General features: G+C 41.5%; 1 protein-coding gene across 9 annotated transcripts in view; it reads right to left on the bottom strand.

Moving 5' to 3' along the window:
- The window catches only part of LOC114653202 (RNA-binding Raly-like protein), a 1,200,559-nt gene that overhangs the window by 76,646 nt on the left and 1,099,659 nt on the right, over window positions 1-24,254 (bottom strand). For 8 of the 9 annotated variants that reach the window (XM_051929289.1, XM_051929291.1, XM_051929292.1 and 5 more), the window contains one exon: window positions 21,752-21,799. The exons of the other annotated variant lie outside the window; for it this stretch is intronic. In XM_051929289.1, coding sequence (XP_051785249.1) covers window positions 21,752-21,799 — 48 coding nt within the window. The remainder of the gene's footprint in view (window positions 1-21,751; window positions 21,800-24,254) is intronic. 9 annotated transcript variants of the gene reach the window in all.

Below are 24,254 nucleotides of genomic sequence, written 5' to 3'. Positions count from 1 at the left end.
TATCCCCGTGGACAGTCTTCTTCATGGCCACATTTCTACTAGTTCTCAGCAGAGGTCCCATTTTTTCTTTATTTTTTTCACATTTTTGACAAATTTTTACCATCTTGCTGAACTCTTTAATCATAAAATGGTTCCTCAGCCCCATTTTGCCACCACGTAGACTTCAAGTCGCGACACTAACAATATTATTAATTCTTTACAAATGACATCCATTATGACTGACCCCATCATCTCTGTCTTATTGTTTAATCTCTAAAAGAGTTTAGCTCCAGGCGTTTGGAAAAGTGCCGGCTTATTTATTTGTGAGTGGAGTTGTAATAAGATATTATATCACTGTTTATGGCTTTTATTATTCGGTTCAATTTCTTGTTTCCTTTAAGAAGAACTTTCTTTAAGAAAATAAAAATGCTCCTACTGGGAGCAGACACATGGATTCTATTAAAATGTCAGACCGAGTCGTCGTCTGTGTTCATCAGAGCTTATTTACTTGTAGGCCTACATCATTAAAATATCATCAGCTCCATAAAAGTGTGATCGCAGTAGCTGACATTTACAAAATGCCACAGCAGCTTTTAGACCCCCATCAGCAATTAGGTAGCATCTTTTTTTAAGGATCGGAATTTATTTTTGTCTAATTAATTTCAGTTAATTATGCACCACTGGGTTGTCTCATCCCCTTATAATATATTAAGAAAGACAGGGGCAAGCAATCTTGTTAAAGGTAAAGGAAATTCTTCTTTTAGCAGACGCCGTTGAGCTGATTATGAACACAAAATGATTTGAAATTACTTGGAATGTTTCTGAGGGGGAGAGAAGAAGCAAATGTAAACTTAATAAAGCCGTGGCTCGAATTGAATTGCATTTCCAAAGGTGGTCTGCATTGCGGTTGCTGTTGTTTGGAAGGACTTATTCTCCCACCAGGAGGAAGCACTGGACACATCCGGTGGGGCTATCCCATCGCTATCACCTGGATGGGCTTCAAATCCGTGTTTTATGTTATCACGCACGCATGGTTCTGTTGAAGGCAATATCCCCCTCTAATGGTGGGCGGAGATGAGACTCCATGATAGGGTGAGAAGTTCAGCAAGTTGGGATAGCCTCAGAATCGAGAGGCTGCTACTCCAGATTGAGAAGAGCCACTTGAGATGAGTTTGGTTGTGTCATAAGAACGGTTCCCCCTAGAGCTACTCCAGCAATGCCCCACAGGGCTGAGACCCAGGACACGCTGGAGCGATTGAATCTTTTAGCTGGCTTTGAAACTCTTTGGAATTCTCCAGGAAGCGTTGGAATGCGCAGTTGGTGAGAAGGATGTAGCGGGGCTAGATAGTTAGTGTTGTCAAATGTCAGTACTGAGTGCGTCTCGTTTCCATTGTCCCGTTTGCTGTTTATGTGTGTGTATCAGTAAATGCCGTCCCCGTAAAGGGGGACGGATGATGGAAGGAGACCGCAACCTCAAACCTGGAAAACACCTGTTCATTATTAATCAATTACAGCCGTCACAGGACTATTTAAGCCATCAGGAGGGAATAGCCAGAAAGAGAAGAGGGAAGAGAGGAGAAAGGAGACCATTTGTTTTCAACCACGTATCAACTTACTTGCTGTTTTTTCACATCGCGCCTTTGCACCAGTTTGTTTTTCATTTTGCCGGACTGTCTTCCATTCTTCATCTGCTGAGATCCCGGGGTCGCTTCGTCATCCACCATACGCCGAGGAATCACGGTGAGGTTGCTCCATTTGCCGGGAAAATCAAACAACGCATTTTTCTGTAGTTCAGTCTTCCGTATTCAGGACAGTTTTTATAACCGGACTCAAGTTCACAATCATTCCGTATATCATTCATTTTTTGTTATTCGTGTTGTTTGTTATATGTTACAGGGGCAACATATATGGTGGTGTCTCTTTGTTGATGTGGTGGAGGGATATTTATATTTATATACGTTTATCTTTCTATTTTTGCATTTGTCTTGTTGTTTCATTTAATACATTTAATCAGTTTAATTTTACATACCTGCTTTTGTGTGCTTATATTTACACCGTCGATTGTGGGGAAAAGTGTACTTTGTTAGAGGTACGGCTTGATAGTTAGATTCATTCTCAGGAAATAATCCAGGCCACAGGTCTTGGAGGTGTAGCTGCCGGCTGGGTTAGGGGTCGGCCGTTACAAGGAAATGTGCTTTGCTTGCTGCCACTGAGACTCCAGTCTTAGAAAATGGGAGATGTGTGTTCACTTTACGCTAACCATGGACCCTAATGCTCACCGTCTAATTACATTCACCACCAACAACATCAGAGCCCATGCACATATCAGTTTTTGAGCACTGAGATTGAGATCAGAGGTGCTTTACCAAACAACGACAGCATATCTCCTTCATAGATCGATGAGGCAGCTATGAAAAAAAATGGAGGAGGTCATTTTAATAGGCTCTCAGTTTTGTGCTACGTGATGACAGATTGATGTTCACACAAAGGCTCCTGTAGACTCATAATGAGTAGTGATACCCAGAGGGTCAAAGCGATTCAACTGGTGATGCAGAACGTTTTGCAGTTTACTGCATACTGAATAACAGTGATAGGCCCTCTGGTAGTCTGGATGTGAAATGGTAACTAGAATGTTGCGGCAGGTAGGAGACCGGCCCTCGTTCCTAGGATTTCAGATACGATTGAAATTAGAATATATTAAGAAAACTTCCGAACAAGAAGAGACCAGTGAGTCCATTACACACGTTTGATTGAGATCATTTATGTTAGGTAGAATGCCCAGTGGTGGCTCGTCTGTCTCGTGGCCTTGGAACCCCTGCAGATTTTGTTATTCCAGCCCTCTTGTTTTTTCTCTGTCCTCCTGTCTATCGGAACTCAACTTTGTTACAGTGGAACCTAGGTTTGTGAGCATAATTCGTTCCAGAAATCTGCTTGTAATCCAAAGCACTCATTTATCAAAGCGAATTTCCCCATAAGAAATAATGGAAACTCAGATAATTCATTTCACAACCCACAAATATTTATTTAAAAATGATTAATACAAAATCTTTACTCTAACTAATGGAATCCCTGCTATCTGTTGGCTCACTGGAATCGTCTTCTTTTTATGCGACTTTAACAAGGAAACCCATCCAAGGGTTGCTTTTGTCTAAGGAGTCACTACACTTGGACACAAAATTTAAAAAATGCTTTACGCACTGTAAGGTTTCTAAACTCTTTTGGGATTCCCTCCCTCCCACCACCCCGAATGGGACAACATGCAGAAGACCATCCTGAAGCAACCGCAGGCTCCCAGCGCTGTAGCAGTTCGCCGTAAAAGCGAATTCGAAAAGATCGCGGTCATGCTATAAGCGCCCGCCGTCGATCGGTGATGGAAGGAAAATTATAAATGTAAGAGCACAGTATTACTTGGCCACTAACCTGGTGACGACCTTGCCTGACTACTGTGTCTGTGTATAGGAGAGCGGCAGATCACGCTACAATAAATAACCGCGCTGTTCCTGTTTCAATCTGAATAAAGCTGGTTTTGCTAAAGTACTGAGACTCAGCCTCGTGTTTTGGGGTGCATGACAGGGACTCGCACGTCACAGCACACACACGTGGTCACCATGCTATAGTATACGCTCGTACGAATGTTGACTATATGAGTGAGGCACGTCGACTGAGACCGAGCATGGGAGATGATTACCCACAATCCCCACGTGATGCTCAGCGGGCAAAGCGTATATGTACTACTTGTATTGCAAGACCCTCACTCGCTTATAAAGTTAAAATTTATTAAAAATTTTAGCTCGTCTTGCAAAACACTTGCAAACCAAGTTACTTGCAATCCAAGGTTTCACTGTACTAACCTCTACTCTCTCTTCTGTTTCCTTTTCCGGTGTCCTGTTGGTAGTGGCTTGCGCCACCACCATCTACTCAAAGCACCATGATGTTCCAACAATGATGGATGGATTAAAAGCCAGAAGTCTGTATGACCATCACCATCAAGTGACTCCATGAGAACCCGAACTACAAAGAGGACTATTTCATTTATGTTAGGTAGAATGCCCAGAGGGGACTGGGTGGTCTCGTGGCCTGGAACCCCTGCAGATTTTATTTTTTTCTCCAGCTGTCTGAAGTTTTTTTTTTTGTTTTTTCTGTCCACCCTGGCCATCGGACCTTACTCCTTTTCTATGTTAAGAAGTTAAAATAAGACAACATTAGTTATTGTCTTTTATTTTTCTTTTCTTCATTATGTAAAGCACTTTGAGCTACTTTTTGTATGAAAATGTGCTATATAAATAAATGTTGTTGTTGTTCTTGTACTTAGTATTGCCTAATTTGTATGAAAACGTGCTGAAGAAATACCGTATATACTCGCGTATAAGTCAGGTCTTGAAACCTGAAAAATCGATCATAAAATCAGACCCCGACTTATACGCCCGTTCAAAAATGCGACACTTAAATTTATTTTTTACATCTTTCCTCCTCCAAACTCACATCAGTTTCTCAGACACAGTGAATTTTATGGCAGCAGTGTAGTTACCAATTTCTTTTGCCACTTCAACAACTTTTAATTTAAAACCAGCTTCATATTTTCTTCTGATCGAATGCTCCATCGTAGATAAGGGATGCTCTTATGATAAAGGTGTATGAGGGTGTGAGATACACAAAAACATAAAACAGTGCAAACGTTGCTTCCGAATAGTTCGGGTATTAATGTGTGGTCACAATACATAGAAATAAAAGGGCAGCGTGCTCCGTGGTTACTCTCTCAGATGGGTGATAGCATATCATAATCTCTTGGACCAATAGCGTGAGTTTTTTGCATTCAACTTATACGACCGACATTATAAAATACCGGAAATTATACGGTAAAATCAAGTTCCAAGTTATATACGGGAGAACTTAAACACGAGTAGATATGGTATATGGGTTGGAGACAAAGCTGGAGGTGGCAGAGTTAAAGATGTTAAGATCTGCATTGGGTGTGATGAGGATGTATAGGATTAGAAATGAGGACATTAGAGGGTCAGCTCAGGTTGGACGGTTTGGGAGACAAAGTCAGAGAGGTGAGATTGTGTTGGTTTGGACATGTGGAGATGAGAGATGCTGGGGATATTGAGAGAAGGGTGCTACTGCCAAGTAAGTGGAGAAGAGGAAGGCCTAAGAGAAGGTTTATGGATGTGGAGAGAGGAGACATGTAGTTGATGGGTGTGACAGAGCAGGATGAGGAGGGCAGGAAGATATGGAAGAAGATGATCCACTGTGGCGACCATTAACAGGAGTAGCCGAAAGGCGAAGAAGAAGAAGATTATAAATACCTATAAAGATGCAGATTTGGTTAAGAGTTAAAGATGGTACGGTAAAATCAAGCCCCAACTTATCTGCGGGAGAACTTAAACGCAAGTATATGCAGTAAATGTTGTCATTGTTGTTGTCGATTGGCTAATACCTAAAGAAGTAAGGTTCATATTTGCATGCGGTTAGCATAACCAACATGGAGTCAAAATCCAAAACAGAAATTCTGGCAAATGGAGTTCCATGTTAGTTCCAATTGCCTCTGAAGTTTGTTTGAAATCCTGTTGGGAAGACCCAAGTTTGTACCCGGGAGAGGAAGGAAAATTGCAAAACTAGCTCAGAAACCAAGAAGTAGAGGTTGATGGTGCGAGGAACCTCATCAGAATTGGGTGAAGTTAAGATTGGTGGCCAGCAGGGGTCAGTGCTGGGGCCATGATCTCAAGATTGCATGGTATAATTCAGAATACATTTGATAAGGTGCCACATAAGAGGGTGGGCATCAAACTAAAAGAAGTGACAGTTCAAGGTGTGGTGTGTAGGTGGGTGCAGAATTGGCTCAGACACAGGAAGCAGAGGGTGATGGTGTGAGGAATCCTCATCAGAACTGGGTGACGTTAAGAGTGGTGGCCAGCAGGGGTCAGTACTGGGGCCACTACTATTTTTAATATATATAAATGATTTGTTAGCAATATAAGTAACAAGCTGATTAAGTTTGCAGATGATACCAAGATTGGTGGATCAGCAGATAATTGAGAATCTGTTGAATCATCACAGAGGGACTTGGACAGCAGACAGGTTTGGGCAGATTTGTGGCAGATGACATTTAATGTCAGTACACGTAGTGTAATGGTTGCTATATATTTTATGCACCTTGTCTGTTTCTGCCCCTTGTTCCCTTTAGAATATATGTCCTAAGGATTGAGTATTTTAAGGATATCTCTTTAAGGGGAACAGGGGGCCAAACCACGCCTGTAGCTCGTTGCATAAACGCGCTGGTGTGTGTCGGAAGAGGATGAACAAAAGAAGGAGCTGGGAAAGAGGATTAGAGGATCTGAAAGGCACGAAATGCCTAGATTGGTTTGTGCAAACGCTGGCTGACCAGGGGAGGAGATCGGTGTGCTCGGCGCCGCATTTTATTTGTGACACTTGTGTCTTCCATTGAGAGACGTTAACGCCATTACACACGGGTGAGGCGGACATAGGTATCAAGGATAAGTCTTGTCTCCAAGCCGGTGAGAACGCACATTTTATACTGTAGAGGGCAAACATGACAGTAGTGTATTTGACCAGTGTGCTGAATTTAACAGCAAAAATACCCAGGCCAAAGCCAAAGAGTACGATCTGAAAGGGATTGGGGAATGGGTGTGGGGTATGTTTTTGATTAATATTTGTTGTACAGGGGCAGCTGGGCAACAGACAACTCAGCGAAAGACAATTCGGCGAAAAGACAACTCTGCAAAAAGACAACTCTGCGAAAAGACAACTCTGCGAAAAACAACTCGGCGAAAAACAACTCGGCGAAAAGACAATTCGGCGAAAAGACAACTCAGCGACATCCTTTACCAGTTAGGTAATAGTTAGGTTCAAAGAGATTTTTTAATGATATTTAAATGACAAAGTAAAGTTTGTTTGGCAATTATTTAAAATTTATTTTCATCATTTTAAATCACGTTGTCATTTAAATATCATTAAAAAATCTGAGTTGTATTTTGCGGAGTAGTGTTTTCGCCTAATTGTCTTTTCACCGAGTTGTCTTTTCGTCAAGTTGACTGTCGCCCAGTTACCACCAAACCATATTTGTATATACAGTATATGTATGTGCTGTGAATATTCTTGTGCAGTCTGTAAGTAATCATATTTCTGTTTACTTATTCACTTCTTTGTGTAGGATTTTCGAAAGGGACATATGTTTATAGTTCTCTTTGGGTTTTCATAATACTGTATATACTCTTATTTGTTTAATCGACTTAATTGGCCTGGTGGTTATTTTTTGCAGATCATAAAGGACACTTCCATCAAGGGGGATCAAATTAGCGCTAAGGTTTCCGAACATGATATAATTAGTCTCTTACTAACAGTAGGAGGTTGTTGTGTGTCTCGGGCTCCTCATCTTACATGGAGTGCAACTCACTACGTAAGTGGTGGCCTGTACGGGGATCGAACCTGTGACCTCGGCTTTATCAGCACCATGCTCGTATGTAGAGTAAGTAAAAATATTAGGTTTGAATACGCAATGGGAGGTCTGAAAATCAAAAGTCCACCTTATGAGAGGGATTTAGGAGTCTTAGAGGACTCTAAGCTATCGACTTCCAAACAGTGTTCAGAAGTCATTAAGAAGGCTATCAGAATGTCAGGTTATATAGCACCTTGATGTGTGGAGTACAAGTCACAGGAGGTTCTGCTTAATGTTTATAACACACTGGTGAGGCCTCATCTGGAGTACTGTGTGCAGTTTTGGACTCCAGACTACAAAAAGGACATAGCAGCACTAGAAAAGGTCCAGAGAAGAGCGACTGGGCTGATTCAGGGCTACAGGGGATGAGTTATGAGGAAAGATTAAAAGAGCTGAGCCTTTACAGTTTAAGCAGAAGGAGATGAAGAGGAGACATGATTGAAGTGTTTAAAATTATGGATGGAATTAGTCCAGTGGATCGAGACTGTTATTTTAAAATGAGTTCAACAAGAACACGGGGACACAGTTGGAAACTTGTTAAGGGTAAATTTCACACAAACATTAGGAAGTTTTTCATCACACAGAGAACCACAGACATGTGGGATAAGTAGTGTGGTGGACAGTTGGACTTTCAAAACTAGATGTTATTTTGGAGGAATTAGATGGACAGGACTGGCAAGCTTTGTTGGGCTGAATGTCCTGTTCTCGTCCAAATTGTTCTGATGTTCTAATACTAAAAAGTACTAATGAGCTGTTTAACAACGGTTAAGAATTTAGCTCAACTAATGCTATTGACGCGTTTGATAATTTAGAAGATTTAGGACTTCATTTGTAAAACGGTCACATGAACAGATTAGATTATAAATTCCATATATTTGATGTCATGTGAAAATGAAAGTTTTTAATATATGTGCAGATTGAAAAGTATGCATACAAAGGTTTCCCAAGCACATCCAACAGTGGACTACTGCTTCTTCATTTTTTTTTTCTAGATGGTGGGCATACCTATGACGGTAGAAGATTTATATGAAAACAATGGCAGATGTGACAGACAAACAGGCATTCCAACTGGTGTGAGCACCACTTCCTTTCATGGCCAAGAGGGTTTGGCAACAGAAAGCCAGGGAGGGAATAATAATAAAGCCTTTTCATGCCAGGACCCGGAGGTGGAAGGATGGCATAGCTGTTACAGCATGTGTGGCGTACTAACAACTACTGAGTGGCACCAGGAGGGACTCAGGAACTGGGAAGGTAGCTGTATGCTGTGGACAAAGCGTAACCCCCACAACCCCCCCCCCCCCCCCCAACACACACACACACAATCAGTCAAGTGTATGGAAGTTTCCTGTTTGGCAAGCGCCAGTGAGGGCACTCGCAAGTCAGCATGGGAGTTGTGGTCCCATAGGCCTTGCCTTGTTGGGTGTAGCGGGGCCCACCAGGGGGAGCTCTTGGAAAGTGATGATACAAGAACCATGGTGGTCCTTTCTGACCTAGAAATGCTTCTCAGGGGGGCAATAGATTAAACACTGGAAGAACTCCTGGAGTCCAGAGTTAAAAGAGAGCCCTCCACTCAACTCAGGGAGACTCTGAGTCAGGTGTGGAGGAAAGAGTGGAGGTGGAGAAAAAGAAAAGGCAGGAAAAGAAGAGAAAGAGTTGGGCTGTATTTTGAATAAAACAAGCTCAGATAAATAGTTAGATAGATGTGAAGGGCACTATATAATAGATAGATAGATAGATAGATAGATGGGCACTATATGACAGATAGATAGATAGATAGATAGATAGATAGATAGATAGATAGATAGATAGATAGATAGATAGATAGATAGATAGATAGATAGATAGATAGATAGATAGATAGATGTTAATTTTGGTATAGTAGGCAGGATAAGATAGATAGATAGATAGATAGATAGATAGATAGATGGGCACTATATGATAGATAGATAGATAGATAGATAGATAGATAGATAGATAGATAGATAGATAGATAGATAGATAGATGTTAATTTTGGTATAGTAGGCAGGATAAGATAGATAGATAGATAGATAGATAGATAGATGGGCACTATATGATAGATAGATAGATAGATAGATAGATGGGCACTATATGACAGATAGATAGATAGATAGATAGATAGATAGATGTTAATTTTGGTATAGTAGGCAGGATAAGATAGATAGATAGATAGATAGATAGATAGATAGATAGATAGATAGATGTTAATTTTGGTATAGTAGGCAGGATAAGAGATAGATAGATAGATGGGCACTATATGACAGATAGATAGATAGATAGATAGATAGATGTTAATTTTGGTATAGTAGGCAGGATAAGATAGATAGATAGATAGATAGATAGATAGATAGATAGATAGATAGATAGATAGATAGATAGATAGATAGAATTTGGCATGAACATATTGTTTAAATTTAAAGCACTTTATTTGAAATGGGACTGATGTGGTGCAATTGTTGTGTCTGAGGGGTTTGAGGATTAGTGGTGCCCCCTACAGGCCACAGAAGCAAACAAATTACAATTTTCAGATTAGGTTCAGCTAACATTAACTTGAAGAAAAATAGATGATCAATATGAGAATGACTTAAATATATTTATATAGTCCAGCAAAAGGGCAATGCAGAAAGACTATTAGAGAAAGCGTTTTTAAAAAATAAAAACACATTTAATATACATTATGGTGATTTTGCTAGAGACGCTAACGAGATGCTCACTGTTAAAGTCTCATTATTTCAAATATTACCTCATTTAAATGTAATATTCACTTCAGCAGTCAAGCATTTCCAATAGTCATGAGTGAAACAGCCAAGTTTTGCAAATTTCACCTTAAATGTGTTTTGCACGCAGGTTTTGTGGATTTTTTAATATTTTTTTTTGTGGTAGAAGTCCTGGAATATTCCACCCTTTAAGTTTATTCCATAGCTGGAGCCAGTGTTTTCTCCCTTGGCTAACCCAACCCCAGGCCTTTTCTTTTCTTCACATCGTGTTAACATGCCACTCCCCCACCCCACATATGCACTGCTTTTCTCCGTCTCTATCTCCCACCACTCACTTGGGGTCTTCACACACGTTTCCCAACTCTTTCATTTGATCCAAGACAGTAATATGATACAGCCTAGCTAGGTGGAGTGGTGGCTTTGAGGCTAGGGATCTGCACTGGCATTCGGAAGGTTGCCGGTTTGAATCCCGTAAATGCCAATAGGGACTCTGCTCTGTTGGGCTCTCTTGAGCAAGACCCTTAACCTACAATTGCCGAGCACTTTGAGTAGTAAGAAAAGCTCTATATAAATGCAAAGAATTATTATTATATATTAATTGACGACCCACTAGCAGCGATTGTAAACTGCCCTCTTGGTGAAACAATGGCGATTGGGTGTCGCCTCCAATCGCTTTGGCAGCCCACTCGTGAAACAAAGATGGCAACCCACAACCTACCAGTAGCACCCAGGGGTGTGACCGAACGGTTGAGAAACACTGGCTTTGGAGATCCACTCATGAACCAATGACGGCAACCCGTGACCCATTGGTGGCAACCAAGTGGTTGAAAAACACTGGCTTAGGTGACCCACCTCAACTCACTCGCAAAGCAGTGATGGAAACCTGCAACACACTGGCAGCACGATCCAGTGCTTGAGAAACTCTGCTTTACACGGACCAGGTGTGCGGCCACTGAGAGATGAAGTTAGTAATACTCCATACTGGAAGTTATAATAAGCAAACCAGTGACCCACACCAGAACCACAGACTGTAGTGTGGTGATGGACAGTAGGACTCTAGCGACTGGGTATCATCACAACGTTTCGATAAACAAATCTCCACGGTGGTAAAATCCACCCTTTACCAACTGCGAGAAATTCTCAAAATTAAAACAATTTGGAAATAGCGATTCATGCTTTTTTTACATATTGGCTCGACTGTTGCAATTCCCTATATGTGGGTTTGCTCAAATCTGCCCTGTTGCACCTTCAACTGGTTCAAAATGCAGCAGCTAGATTTCTAACCAGCACTAGAAAAAGGAAGCACATCTCACTTGTACTGGCCTCTCTCCTTTTGGCTACCAATGAGATTATGGATTGATTGTAAAATTTGATTGTTTGTTTTTAAGGCCTTGTATGGTCATGCCCCAAAATACCTCTGTGATCTCCTTCATCCCATCTCAGGATCAAGGACTTTGAAGTCATCTGCTCAACTACTCCTTGCAGTTCCAAGATCACGGCTGAAGTCCAGGGGTGACAGGGCTTTTACAGTTGTTACTCCTAGGCTTTGAAATGATCTGCTGATCCACATCGACTCTTTTCCTTCGATCAAGACACGGTTAAAAGCTCCAGTCATCAGATGCCCGACCTACCTAAGTTGGCTTCTCTTGTTGTGCAGGATCAGCGGTTTCTACTGTGAGCCCCTCCATGATGTTGGTACTTCTCACTTTGCCTCTAAGATGGAGCCCAGCCTCACTGCTCACATCGGCCGCTTATATCCACCATCTCATTCTTTCGGTCATTACCCAAAGCTCACGACCATGGGTGAGGGTATGGAGGTGGATCGACTGGTAAATCAGAAATTTATTTATATAATAAACTAGGGGTCTCTGCCTCCTGTTTGCTTCTCTCTCCCCGTACGGACCCTATGTGCTAGTCATTTCCCGGATCTGACGCTTGCGACGAATTGTGCTGTGCTTTTGGATAACCACGAATATCAACTATGTCTTTCATATCTCCGTCTTTCGAAACTATTATCGCTGACAATTTGTCACATGTTGGTTTATTATAAATGCGAGAGTGACCTCTCAGATTCATATAGAAATCCAAGAAAACTTCTTTGTCCGTTTTTTTCAGCAAAAATTTGTGTAAAGTGCGATACTTTTGGACGTATGGATTTGTATCCATTATTGGCTGTAGAATTTCTAATACTCTTTCGATTCTATGTTGTATCGCTTCTCCGTGATCATAAATATAAACCTGACCGAATGGTGGTTTGTTTGAAATTAAACTTGTAGTAACTCTGTCATATCGCCTATGTCCATATATTAAATTTCTTTTCGCTGTTTCATTATTTCACTGAGTAATCATTTCCATTTGCTAGTGCTAAACTGATCTTTACTCTCAGTTTTTTGAGACGTTTGAATTTTAGTACTTTCATAATCTCTAACCTGCTCTGCATGTATATCGCGTCAACGTTTTTGAACCACTTTACGATATTCTACTTTGTCTTCTACTCTTTGTCTTTTCTTCTTCTACTGTTTGCCATTTATTTCCGCCCCCCGCTTGGACCTGTTTGGTTTTCAGTTCATCTCTTGGCACAAAGTCTCATCTCACGGGACATGAAATTATCTCTCTGAAAAAGTCTCATCTCGCCCCAAGTTGGTGAATCCGAAAATAAGCATGAGTGGTTGAGAAACACTGGCTTTGGAGTTCCACTCATGAACCAATGATGGCAACCTGTGACTCATTGGTAGCAACCAAGTGGTTGAGAGATGCTGGCTAAGGCAACCCACCACAACTCACTCTTTTGGAACGATCTGCCGCTCCACATCGGATCTTCTCCTTCTATCAAGACTCACTTTTTCTCTTCCACCTTTCACTGTGAGTAAGGTCATTGGGATGGGGAAGATGGAAATGAAATAGTCGTTAAACAAACTGCTTTGCATAATTGTTTGCTTAATGTGAGTTCTTTTGTACAGCACTTTAGTACAACTTCTGCTGTTTTCAAATGTGCTTTTTATAAATAAACTAGGGGGCTCCGCCCCCTGCTCGCTTCGCTCGCCAACCCCTGGCGTTGGGTATCCTGAAATACATTGATGTATGTATGAGATAGATCAGAGTGTAAAGGTGTAGATGACGCACATAGGAGGTGAAGAACCCATAGCATGGCACATTACAAAGATTTATTGGAATATGTCTTCATGCACAACATTTGTAGTAAAGATGGTGTGTTGTCTTTGAATGAGTTTGACTCCATTAGTTCTCCGTTGTTTACCGGCAGTAATATGACTAATTGCACTTACTGTTAATACGGAGCGATTTCTGTGGTTGTACTGTTAATAATGCATCACCGTAATGTGATTCACTTATGCTGTATAGTTTGGACGTGTGAGGATGACGTACGTTTAAAACGGAGCGTTCGTGTATTCTTATTACGCGTTGTAGGCACCTTCGGTTTTCGTACTAACTTGCGCCTTCCGTACTATTATGCTGTGTATGGTGGACCTTTGTGGACTTTTTCCCGTTTCACTCTGTGTCATTACCTATGGGCGCGTCGCTTCATTTCTCATTTACGTTAGTTGAGCTCCTTTGTTTGTAGGCGCTTATACACGTTAGTTGAGCTAATATTATACCTCCGGTGCCGTGTGTGTGTTTCATGTGGTAGTCGTTGTAGGCGCATGCGCCTTCCATACTATCTTGGGTTTGACTATGCTGTGTTTTGTGGACGTTTGAGGACGCCATACTCTCTCCGGTTTGATTGTGGGGCAGGACGCCAAAGCCTGTTGTGTTTGTTTTGTCTGTGAGCACTCATATTATTGTATTACTGTAATGTGATTCACATATGCTGTGGAGTCCGTATCTCTGGGGCGTCTGTAACATCTCGGGGGTCTGCCTGCGGTGTGTTAGACACGCGTTGTAGGCGCACGCACCTTCCGTACTATGTCGGGTTTGACTATGTTGTGTAGTGTGGACGGTTAGGGTTCCGTATTGTCTGTGCTCAGTTGAGCTCCTTCATTATTGAGCTGTGACACCTTCGTTCTCGGTGGATCAGACTTCGTTCGCTGTTGGCGCCTGCGCACTATGTCTCCTGCGTCCATGGGCATGCCATGTACCTGCGTCCATATCCGGTTTATCATTCTCGGTTAGTAATATGGATTTGACTTTGACTAGTGATATTCAAAACTAAATTTCATGTTGTTTTAGAGAAATAGGTGGATTGGATTAGTGTGCTGTGTGGGCCTGAATGACCCTCTCTCATCAAAAGTGTTTCTAATGTTCTACTGCTTTATAATGTTCTAATTGTTGTCTCTAAAAGAAGTGATTGTGTGTGTGTGTATGAGTGTGGAGAGTGCCCTGTAGCATGCTGGCCTCCACTTCTAGTTCTTGCTTAATTTAATAAGCCAAAACCTATCTGAGCAACGTTGGCTACTAAACAGCAATCAATATCAGGTGAATTTGTATGTAGAGCTCTGAGGAGGAGATAAAGCCATCATGCCAAAGTAAAGTTTTCACCCAAAATCAATTCTGTCTTTCACCAAAACCTAAACTTTAAGTAAAGATCGTGGTGAGAAAATCGGACATAAGGATATAAAAATTTTGACAAAGTGGAGGAGACCATTCAGTCATTCAAGCTTGTTTGTGTAGCTAAGAGCTAAGCTGTCCCAACATATCATCCAGGTTCTTTTTAAAGGTTGTCAAGGTTTCTGCTTCAGCTCCATAGCTTGGTAGCTTGTTCCTGATTCCCAATACTCTTTGTGTTAAGAAGTTCTTCCTGGCTTCAATCCTAAATGCACTTTCGTGTAGTTTCCACTGATGTCCTCATGCATGTGATTCAGTGCTTTTTTGGAAGAATCTACTTTATCAATGCCTCTGGATGAGGTCTCTACATGCTCTCCTCTTCTTGAGACTGAACAGGTTTAATTCTCTGAGTCTGTTGGAGCAGAACATGTTCTTAAGTCCTGGGATTCACCTGATTCCTCTCCTCTGCACAATTTGAAGTGTTTGCTATGTCTTCCTTGTAGTGTGGTGGCCAGAATTTCCGTTGTTTTAAATTCAAAGACCAGTTTGAACCATACTGTGTTGAAGTGGACTCATAGCACGAGCCATCTCAGTTTGCAGATTTACACTGTGTGAACTACTAGAGGTCAGTCGTGAACCTGCAAAGTGTGGCTCAGAAGAGCTAATAAGAATACTCCTAGTCTCAGCTTGGCAAAGAAATAATACATTTGGCGTAGTCAGCAGGATTTGCACTGTGGATGGGTGGAATGTAGTGCCAGTGTTGTGTAGAAAAGATGGGGGTTGAGAGAGCGAAAGAGCTCAGCTGATATCACCAGGAAGCTCTCCACTCACAGTGCTTAGAGGCAGTTTCTATGGGGCTGGTGGAAGGAGTTCTCTTATTATCTCATGCTGTAAGGAGCCCACTTCTAAACCAGAAGTAATGGGCTTGCAGGTGACCACTGATACCTCACCCCAGGGCAAATTTGTGAACTGAGATGGGTAAATGTGAGCCCATGACAGCACACTTGGTGTAATCAGCTGGGATTTGCACTGTGTTGTGATGGTGTTGTATGGAAATTGGTTGGGGTTTAGAGAGAGGGAGAGACAGAGATCAGCTGATGTCACCAGGAAGTGCTCCGCTCCCAGAATTCAGAAGCAGTCTCTGTGTGGCTGAGACTACGAGGTCTCCTATTAGCTCATGCTGTAAGGGTGCTGCTTCTGAGTCAAACTTTGCAGATTTACAGGTGAGCACCACTAGTTCAGCATGGTACAAACCTGTGTCCCACGCATGCGCATGTCAGGCAATCAGTGGGCTTAACTAAATATACCTATATACACTGGACCAGGGGATGGTGACACACACTCGCACTATTTCAGCTTCCTCTGCAGAACCGCAGAAGGAAATGCCGCCCGACGTCACTTCCGGCTCCAGCCATGACCTCATTTCTGGTTCTGGCCCTCAAAGCACACCCCTTCCTGGCTCCCCTCTAGAAATCTATCATATTATTTGTTATCATCAGTCCATAGGACTCGATATGTTAAGACTACTCTGATTTTGCTCACATCTAAGCTTTTTCTTCAAGTATACTGGATGGATACCCCAAACCTTTTTTTCTTGGTTTTGTTGTCTTTCTTACACCTACAAGCTGAGACAGTTAACGGTGTGAGCCCATCATAACGAACACGAATAATCTTCTTTAATGGTGACATGATGACACTCTGCATCACAATGTCTTCGGCCCACAAGGCTAGGAACAGGAATTATTGCTGTCAAAATCGAGGTTGCTCTTGTAAGAAATAATAAACAAAACACAAGTGCCTTCACCATAAACCTTAACCAAATCTGCATCTTGATGATTGCACTTAAAATGATAAAAATAAAGAACAATGATTCAAGAATTTGGAATATTAATTAAATGATGGAATGCAATGTTTCAATGAGACGATGCAGTTAAATAAAGACTAAATTGATTAAAATATTGGTGAGAGATCCTCTAAACTGTTAAAAACTATCCATCCATTTATTGGACTTGCTTGATCCTGTTTGAAAGTCCAAAACCAATAAGATCAGGCTGTCACACACACGTGCTCATGGGAGGCAGCTAAAGGGCTCGAATGATGGTAATTCCAAGCCAGACCACAGGGTGCCGAGGTTGTACTAATCCTTTCTCTCTTTCCATTGCAGACCAGTTATGGGAAATTGCACCTGGCTTGATGATGTCACTTCCAGTCCTGACGACACAGCTTCCAGTTCCGGCCTTGATGACGTCACTTCCTCTGCCAACATTTAAAGCCGCCATCTTTGCCTCATTCAGACAGTTCTATTCTGGATTCGAACCTGTACTATTGTAGTTTCAATTCTCATATTTGCAGCAGGGCTTCAAGTATACGGGAGGCTGCCCCAAACCTTTTTATGGCTCCTGTCTATTCATTTGGCAAGCCATAAAAAATCATAAAGAACCCCAAAGGTGATATCAGCCCATCACAGCACTCAATTGGGGGGCATAGCAGAACTCACTCAAACCAGACGTTTTGGAGACACAAGCTGTAGGCTTAGCACCTTAGCCGAGGTCCTTGGAATTGTGAAGCACTGCATGACTCTACTGTCTTGTTAGAAACTTTAAATTGATTATGTTAGCCAAATACAGGGTCATGGGGAGCTGAAGCACATCCCTGAAGCTATGGAAGAAAAGCCATGCTGGATGGCTGTCTACTCACAAACACCATTCCAGTGAACAGATGCCAACTACTCTAACATGTATGCCCACGAGGCACGGTGGTGCAGTGGTAGAGCTGCTGCCTCACAGAAAAGAGACCACAGTTCATATCCTGGGTCCTCCCTGCATGGAGTTTGCATGTTCTCCTTGAGACCTGAGTAGGTTTCCTCCTACTATCCAAATACGTGCAGATTGGAGAAATTGGTGATGTGTGTTTGATGAGTGTGTGTTCACCCTGCAAAGGACTGGCACACCTTTTTCAGGGTTTTTTCCTACCTTGAGAGCTATGCTAGCTGGTATAGGTTTCAGCATCCCCTGTGACCCTGATCTGGATTAAGTGGGTTAGAAGATGACATATGAAGGCCCACCAGGTAAGGAAGTGTGGAAAAAACAAAAACAGAACTAAGATTAATGTAGATTCAGAAAGTATTCAGACCCCTTCACTTTGTGTACAATATATTGTGGTGTTGATTTAATTCAAAATGGAGAAATTGGCCATTTTTGCCCATCAATCTACACTAAATAACCCATAATGATAAACTGAAAACTCTCTGTGATATAAATATTCAGACCCTTTGCTTTGACTCTCCAAATTGTGGTCAAGTGCCTCCTCATGTTGGCTTCAAATATCCTAAAGATTTGTAAAGAAACTTGATTGGAGTCCACCGGTGGCAAACTAAAGTGTTTAGACATTGTAACAAATCTTCGCCACCATGTCGAAATGGGTCGATCGTTACTGCTCACCTTTCTTAATTTAAGGCAGCTGATGAAAAGGATAGGCCAATATCACACCCTGCAACGCACCGCCGTACCCTCCTTCTTGAAACGTCCAGTTCAAACAGATGACTGAACATATACGGTACTAGCCATACCCCGTGACTTCGCCCGTGTAGTAGTGAAACAGGACAGTGAAGAGGGCCCAGCCCGGCTCCCCACTCCTGACGTCATGCTTCCTCCTTCCCTTGGTCCACAGCCGCTGTCTCAGATTATATCTACACTTCGCCAGCAATCACCCGGTATCTCATAAACGGAGCTGCGTGAAAACCCTATTTAAACAAGTCCACACGCATTGTAATATCAAGGAAACAAAAATTAATGAGAGACGCTATCTGTTTCAACTTTTCACCTCGAACGGATACTCAAAATCATTCATTAATCGGAGTCTACACAGCAGGCGCCAAAGGAATCAGCATACAAGCGACGTAAATCAGAACCCCCACCCCACCTGGCATTCACTCCCGTACCACCATAATGTGTCAGAAGGCACGGCATGCACCCTGACCAAGTGGGGCATCAAAATAGCACATAAACCCACCAACAATCTGCGCATGGTCCTGTTTAATGCTAAAAACAAGAAATCGACAGCCGAAACACGAAACGCAGTTTATAGTATTCCATGCAATTCTTGCTCAGCTGTATACATAGGACAAACGTCAAAAAAAATCTCAACACGTGTACAGGAACATCGCAACGCTGTCAGAAGAAAGGACGCACTATCTTTGATATATGCACATACTAAATCGACAGGACACACATTCAACTGGGACAACGTAAAAGTAAAATTTAAGGCCAGTACAAAAAGCGCCAGAGAGTTGGCCGAGTCTTGGCTATCAGATGAAAATGCCATTAACAGACACTTGGACATAAACCCAGCATATGCCAACTTAAGAAGGACATATACACTTTAATTTAACGATACACCCCCCCCCCTTTGATCATATGGACTTAGTCACCTCCACCCACCCCCCACTGAATGTGTTGCTATATATTGCCTTTGATTCTTGTAAGTCTAAGCATTATCCTCTGATGAAGAAAGCTCAGGAATAAAACTATTTTATGATACGTGATTCGTTGTGGATCTCCAACTGCAAATATATATATATATATATATATATATATATATATATATATATATATATATATATATATATATATAAATTAAAAGAACACTTTGAAAACACATCAGATCTCAATGGGGGAAAAAAATCCTGCTGGATATCTCTACTGATATGGACTGGGTAATGTGTTAGGAACGAAAGGATGCCACATCGTTTGATGGACATGATAATGATCAACCTACAGAGGGCTGAATTCAAAGACACACAGAAAATCAAAGTGAAAAATTGATGCGGCAGGCAGGTGAGTCCGTTTTGCTCTTCTGTTTCTCAGACTTGGATAGCACCTGCACCGTGCTGTTTCGGGTCAGATATTCCTCCATGGCAAACATATTCATCATCAGGGGCAGGACTATCTATCATTCTATCTAATCCTGCCTACTATACCAAAATTAATATCTATCTATCTATCTATCTATCTATCTATCTATCTATCTATCTATCTATCTATCTATCTATCTATCTATCTATCTATCTATCTATCTATCTATCTATCTATCTATCTATCTATCTATCTATCTATCTATCTATCTACAGTTAGGTCCATAAATATTTGGACAGAGACAACTTTTTTCTAATTTTGGTTCTGTACATTACCACAATGAATTTTAAATGAAACAACTCAGATGCATTTGAGGTGCAGACTTTCAGCTTTAATTCAGTGGGGTGAACAAAACGATTGCATAAAAATGTGAGGCAACTAAAGCATTTATTGAACACAATCCCTTCATTTCAGGGGCTCAAAAGTAATTGGACAAATTAAATAACTGGAAATAAAATGTTCGTTTCTAATACTTGTTTGAAAACCCTTTGCTGGCAATGACAGCCTGAAGTCTTGAACTCCTGGACATCACCAGATGTTGGGTTTCCTCCTTTTTAATGCTCTGCCAGGCCTTTACTGCAGCGGCTTTCAGTTGCTGTTTGTTTGTGGGCCTTTCTGTCTGAAGTTTAGTCTTCAACAAGTGAAATGCCTGCTCAATTTGGTTAAGATCAGGTGACTGACTTGGCCATTCAAGAATTTTCCACTTCTTTGCTTTAATAAACTCCTGAGTTGCTTTGGCTGTATGTTTTGGGTCATTGTCCATCTGTATCATGAAACAATTTGACTGCATTTAGCTGGATTTGAGCAGACAGTATGTCTCTGAACACCTCAGAATTCGTTCGGCTGCTTCTGTCCTGTGTCACATCATCAATAAACACGAGTGTCCTAGTGCCACTGGCAGCCATGCACGCCCAAGCCATCACACTGCCTCCCTCCACCGTGTTTTACAGATGATGTGCTATGCTTTGGATAATGAGCTGTTCCACGCCTTCTCCATACTTTTTGCTTGCCATCATTCTGGTAGAGGTTGATCTTGGTTTCATCTGTCCAAAGAATGCTTTTTCCAGAACTGTGCTGGCTTTTTTAGATGTTCTTTAGCAAAGTCCAATCTAGCCTTTCTATTCTTGAGGCTTATGAGTGGCTTGCACCTTGCAGTGCACCCTCTGTATTTACTTTCATGCAGTCTTCTCTTTAATGGTAGACTTGGATATCGATATGCCTACCCCCTGGAGAGTGTTGTTCACTTGGTTGGCTGTTGTGAAGGGGTTTCTCTTCACAATGGAAATGATTCTGCGATCATCCACCACTGTTGTCTTCCGTGGATGTCCAGGTGTTTTTGCGTTGCTGAGTTCACCAGTACTTGTTTTCTTTCTCAGGATGGACCAAACTGTAGATTTTGCAACTCGTAATATTGTAGCAATTTCTGTTTTCGCAGCTTAAGGATGGCTTCTTTCACCTGCATGGAGAGCTCCTTTGACCGCATGTTGTCTGTTCACAACAAAATCTTCCACATGCAAGCACCACACCTCAAATCAACTCCAGGCCTTTTTATCCAATTACTTTTGAGCCCTGAAATAAAGTGATTGTGTTCAAAAAATGCTTTAGTTGCCTCCCATTTTTATGCAATCGTTTTGTTCACCCCACTGAATTAAAGCTGAAAGTCTGAACTTCAACTGCATCTGAGTTGTTTCATTTCAAATTCATTGTGGTAATGTACAGAACCAAAATTAGAAAAAAGTTGTCTCTGTCCAAATATTTATGGACCTAACTCTATCTATCTATCTATCTATCTATCTATCTATCTATCTATCTATCTATCTATCTATCTATCTATCTATCTATCTATCTATCTATCTATCTATCTATCTATCTATCTATCTATCTATCTATCTATCTATCTATCTATCTATCTATCTATCTATCTGTCACACGATAAAAAGTACATAAAGTGAAGAGTATTGAATCCTTTTCTGAATGCACTTTCACATGCAGACTCTGCAGACACTGTGGCGAGACCCCTAGAGACACAAACCAGCACCCCAAACCACAGCGCCACCCTGCCCCAAACTAAGTTTAACCAAATAGAACACTTTAAACTGAACACCAAACTTACTGTATTATTAAATTAAAACAAAAACATATAAACTTACAAGAAGTGCTGACATACCTGTTGTAGAAGTCATCTCTGTAGTAATCGTAATCAAATTCGTATCCGCTGTAAAAACAAAACAAGAACTGGTGAACTAAAGGGTTAACGCTCCATGGCACATGTTGATTTTCTTGTTATGGCACGTAATAATTCTAATGCTTAATATATTAAAATTCATTATATAATCATTGTTGGCCATCTTAGGCTAAAATTCTTCAAAGAGTAAAATGAAGATTTTCAGAAGCTCATCCAAAGACAGTGGGAATCTGAAGCTGAGGATTAACTCAGGCAGTCATAGATACCCAGGGATGCCAGTTATGAATAACTCTCTCTGCTGTCATCGCAATTTTCCTACCTGCTTAATGCAATTGAGGGACTTTGGATGTCAGAGCCTAAAATGGTAGCCTGAGCTGCAGCCCTGGATGAGGTGACAACCATTCTGGCATTGATAAATCCACAGCACTGCCTTCGGAGGGTCTTCAGACCCCTATACTTTTTGTCACATTCATTTTAATTTAAATTAATTTTGTTCCTTATCAAACTCCACTCAATACCCCAAAATGACAAAGAAGTAAAAACAGGAGTTATTGTAAATTTATTAAAAAATTAAAAACACAGTTATCACATTGACACAAGTAGTCAGCTTGATAAGACACTTGGGATGTGTCTCAGGTGCATCCCATCCTATTGAACATCACTGAGATGTTTCTACCCCTTGTTTGGAGTCCATCTGTGGTCAATTTAATTGATTGGACTGATTAGGAAAGGCACACGCCAGTCTATAGAAGGACCCACATTGAAGCAAAAACCCTGCCATGTGGTCCAAGGAATTGCCTGCAGAGCTTAGAGACAGGATTGTGCTGAGACAAAGATCTACAGAAGGCTACAAAAACATTTCTGCGGCACTTAAGGTTCCCAAAAACACGGTGACCTCCATAATTATAATAATAAGATTATAACAGCCATGTCTTTTTCAAGAGCTGGTTGACCTGGCCTAACCAAGCAATGATGGGAGGAGAACTTTGTTTAGAAGGTGTGTGGAGATGTGAGAAGTTTTCAGAAGGACAGCCAGCACTGCCACACTCCATCGAACTGAGCTTAAATGACGGGGTGGCCAAATGAAACTTGAAACTTTGTGGAAGTTTGCACCAAGTCTCCTAAAGGATTCACAGACTATGAGAAACAAAATTGTATGGTATAATGAAACTGAGATTGAACTGTCTGGCCTCCAGAAAGGCTCTGCGGAGATGTGAGAAACGTCCAGAAGGACAACTACCACTGTAACAATCAACCAATCTGAGCGTTACGACAGAGTGACCAAATGACTAAAACCTTCTTCAAGAACTCTCAGACTATGAGAAATAAGATTGCATGGTATAATTCAGAAAGCATTTGATAAGGTGCCACATGAGAGGTTGGGCATCAAACTAAAAAAAGTGACAGTTCAGGGTGATGTGTGTAGATGGGTGTAGAATTGGCTCAGACACTGGAAGCAGAGGGTGATGGTGTGAGAGAAAGTTATCAGAATTGGCCGATGTTAAGAGTGGTGACCAGCAGGGGTCAGTGCTGGGGCCTCTGCTATTTTTAATATATATAAATGATTTGGGTAGGAGTATAAGTAACAAGCTGGTTAAGTTTGCAGATGATACCAAAATAGGCGGAATAGCAGATTATGTAATTACAGAAGGACTTGGACAGCAGACACGCTTGGGCTTATTTGTGGCAGATGAAGTTTAATGTCTGTAAATGTAAAGTATTACACATAGGAAGTAAAAATGTTAGGTCTGAATACACAATGGGCGGTCGGAAAATCGAGAGTCCACCTTATGAGAAGGATTTCGAGTCATGGTGGACTCTAAGCTATCGACTTCCTAACAGTGTTCAGAAGCCATTAAGAAGGCAAACAGAATGTTAGGTTATATAGCACCTTGATGTGTGGAGTACAAGTCACAGGAGGTCCTGCTCAACTTTATAACATACTGGTGAGGCCTCATCTGGAGTCCTGGGTGCAGTTTCGGTCTCCAGGCTACAAAAGAGACATACACCACTAGGAAAAGTCCAGAGAAGAGTCCATGATGGCAGGTGGAACTACCCACAAGACACAAGGTGTATAACAAAGGCATAGAAAACAAAAGAGAGCTTTAACAACATTAGTATAAATAAATGAATCAAAAAGGATATAAAACTAAGAATGATACACCAACCAGGGAAGGAAATATAATGCATGGTATGAGGGTCTGTCATCCACTCTCTGACTAGTGACCAAACCTAGAGGCTCTGCTGCAGCACCTTGATGTGTGGAGTACAAGTCCCAGGAGGTTCTGCTCAAGCTTTATAACACACTGGCGAGGCCTCATCTGGAGTCCTGTGTGCAGTTTTGGTATCCATAAAGACATAGCAGCACTAGAAAAGGTCCAAAGAAGAGCAACTAGGCTGATTGAGGGCTACAGGGGATGAGTTATGAGGAATAATTAAAAGAGCTGAGCCTTTACAGTTTAACCAAAAGAAGATTAAGAGGAGA

This window comes from Erpetoichthys calabaricus, chromosome 6, assembly GCF_900747795.2.
Source record: "Erpetoichthys calabaricus chromosome 6, fErpCal1.3, whole genome shotgun sequence".
Classification (NCBI taxonomy): Eukaryota; Metazoa; Chordata; class Cladistia; order Polypteriformes; family Polypteridae; genus Erpetoichthys; species Erpetoichthys calabaricus.
Note: the sequence above shows the minus strand (reverse complement) of the source record. Positions and strands in the feature narration are given on the sequence as shown.